The sequence below is a fragment of the Acanthisitta chloris genome, unplaced genomic scaffold (assembly GCF_000695815.1).
Source record: "Acanthisitta chloris isolate BGI_N310 unplaced genomic scaffold, ASM69581v1 scaffold19377, whole genome shotgun sequence".
Classification (NCBI taxonomy): domain Eukaryota; kingdom Metazoa; phylum Chordata; class Aves; order Passeriformes; family Acanthisittidae; genus Acanthisitta; species Acanthisitta chloris.
This window is the reverse complement of record NW_008682263.1, coordinates 24295-25733: the sequence shown is the minus strand read 5'-3', so window position 1 is coordinate 25733 and position 1439 is coordinate 24295. Positions and strand designations below refer to the sequence as shown.

The window sequence follows — 1439 nt, the reverse complement described above, 5'->3', positions numbered from 1 at the left end:
AAAGAGTTGCTTATACAGACAATTCTGTGTGTACAGAATGTCATTAAACTAATGCTTTTACCCTTTGAAATAGTTTCATTCCACTACTAGGTAGTTAAGGAATCTATGAAGTATGGTATGATTTTTGTGTACTCAGTGCAGTGGGTGGGTTGGGACAGCTACCTTATGGTGTGTTAATCTTAAATAATATTACGCTAAGAAGTGTGGCTGTTTGATGTTCTGGCTTAGCATAAATATCTCCTCCTGCTCACTGCTGCAAGGCTCACTTCTGCTCTGCCAAAGACTGCATATGGCAAAATGTCAGGAATCTGAGTGCTACAACATCAAACATCCCCAAGTAACAAGATGCAGTTTATCATCAGTACAGAAGACCTCACAGAGAATTTCACCTTTACCCAGGCAACATGAGTGCTTTCCCCCAGCTTAACCTGCCTCTGCTGGAGGAATCTGGAAATTACTTTCAGGGCAAAAATGACATGGAGTGGCCTAAGTAAAAAGTCTGGAGAACATACTTGCATTTTGGATATGAAAAGCAGGCATGTATTTAGTTACTGCACATGGAAATGCACATGGAAGTGGTACAGACGGACAAATATATCCCCCTCACAAACAGCACAATAACACAAAAGCAGCAAATTGCCAATTTTAAATCTTATGTTAAGGCAAATCTAGATAAACAACCATAACAGGATTAATAAAAATAGGGCGTTTTCCTTGGCTTGCTTGTTTACTTTTTCTGTGATTGGCTTTTACACATTGATAAAATTTGCTTAAGCACTTTCTGGACATCTTCATCCATTTGACCCTAGACAAGGAGAGAAAGAAGAAAAGATGACTGAATTCACGCAGCTCTCTCCTCTTCAAGAATATTGAGAAACTATTTTTGAGGTATAGCAATTAGATCAATTTCCCAAATGGAAGCAGTATGACACTTGTGCTCGAACAGTCATACTTTTTGGGAGGGATGTCTTAGATAGTTTTTACTAGATCTGCAGAAGAAACATCTTCTGTTAAAGTACCAACACTGTGTGACTGACAACATGCAACCATACCTGCACAGCATAGAGAAGATGCATCCTGTAAACTGAGACAATTTCCTGATGTTGTTTTTTAGTTTCCTAGAAAACAGTTAAGCAGAAAGGCACAGAACATTCAAAATTACTGAATTCAGAACGTCCCAGCTGGATTTAGACAGGGTACATTACAAACCACAACCTTATGCAAAGCATAGAAAACCAAGTGCTGTGCCCCCCTTGGCACTCAAAATTTGCTCGGAAGCGTGTCCACAAAAATGCTGTACTTCTACCCATCCCAGTAAAAAAGCTGGTGAGATTACATTACTGTAAGAAGTGCCGAGCTGTGGTCTTTAATCATCACTGCCTTCTATCTTTCCAACTAAATGTGAAGCTGTTAGGAAAGCTAAACTACCAGAAGGAAAG

The 1439-nt window shown here is 39.4% G+C and overlaps 1 protein-coding gene across 1 annotated transcript in view; it reads right to left on the bottom strand.

Annotated features, from left to right (window-relative positions):
* Positions 1-451: 451 nt before the first annotated feature.
* The window catches only part of RAI14 (retinoic acid induced 14), a gene marked incomplete at its 5' end in the record, with an annotated part of 18447 nt that continues 17459 nt past the window's right edge, over positions 452-1439 (bottom strand). Inside the window, 2 exons of the mRNA XM_009078470.1 lie at positions 452-805; positions 1053-1118. Coding sequence (XP_009076718.1) covers positions 728-805; positions 1053-1118 — 144 coding nt within the window. The remainder of the gene's footprint in view (positions 806-1052; positions 1119-1439) is intronic.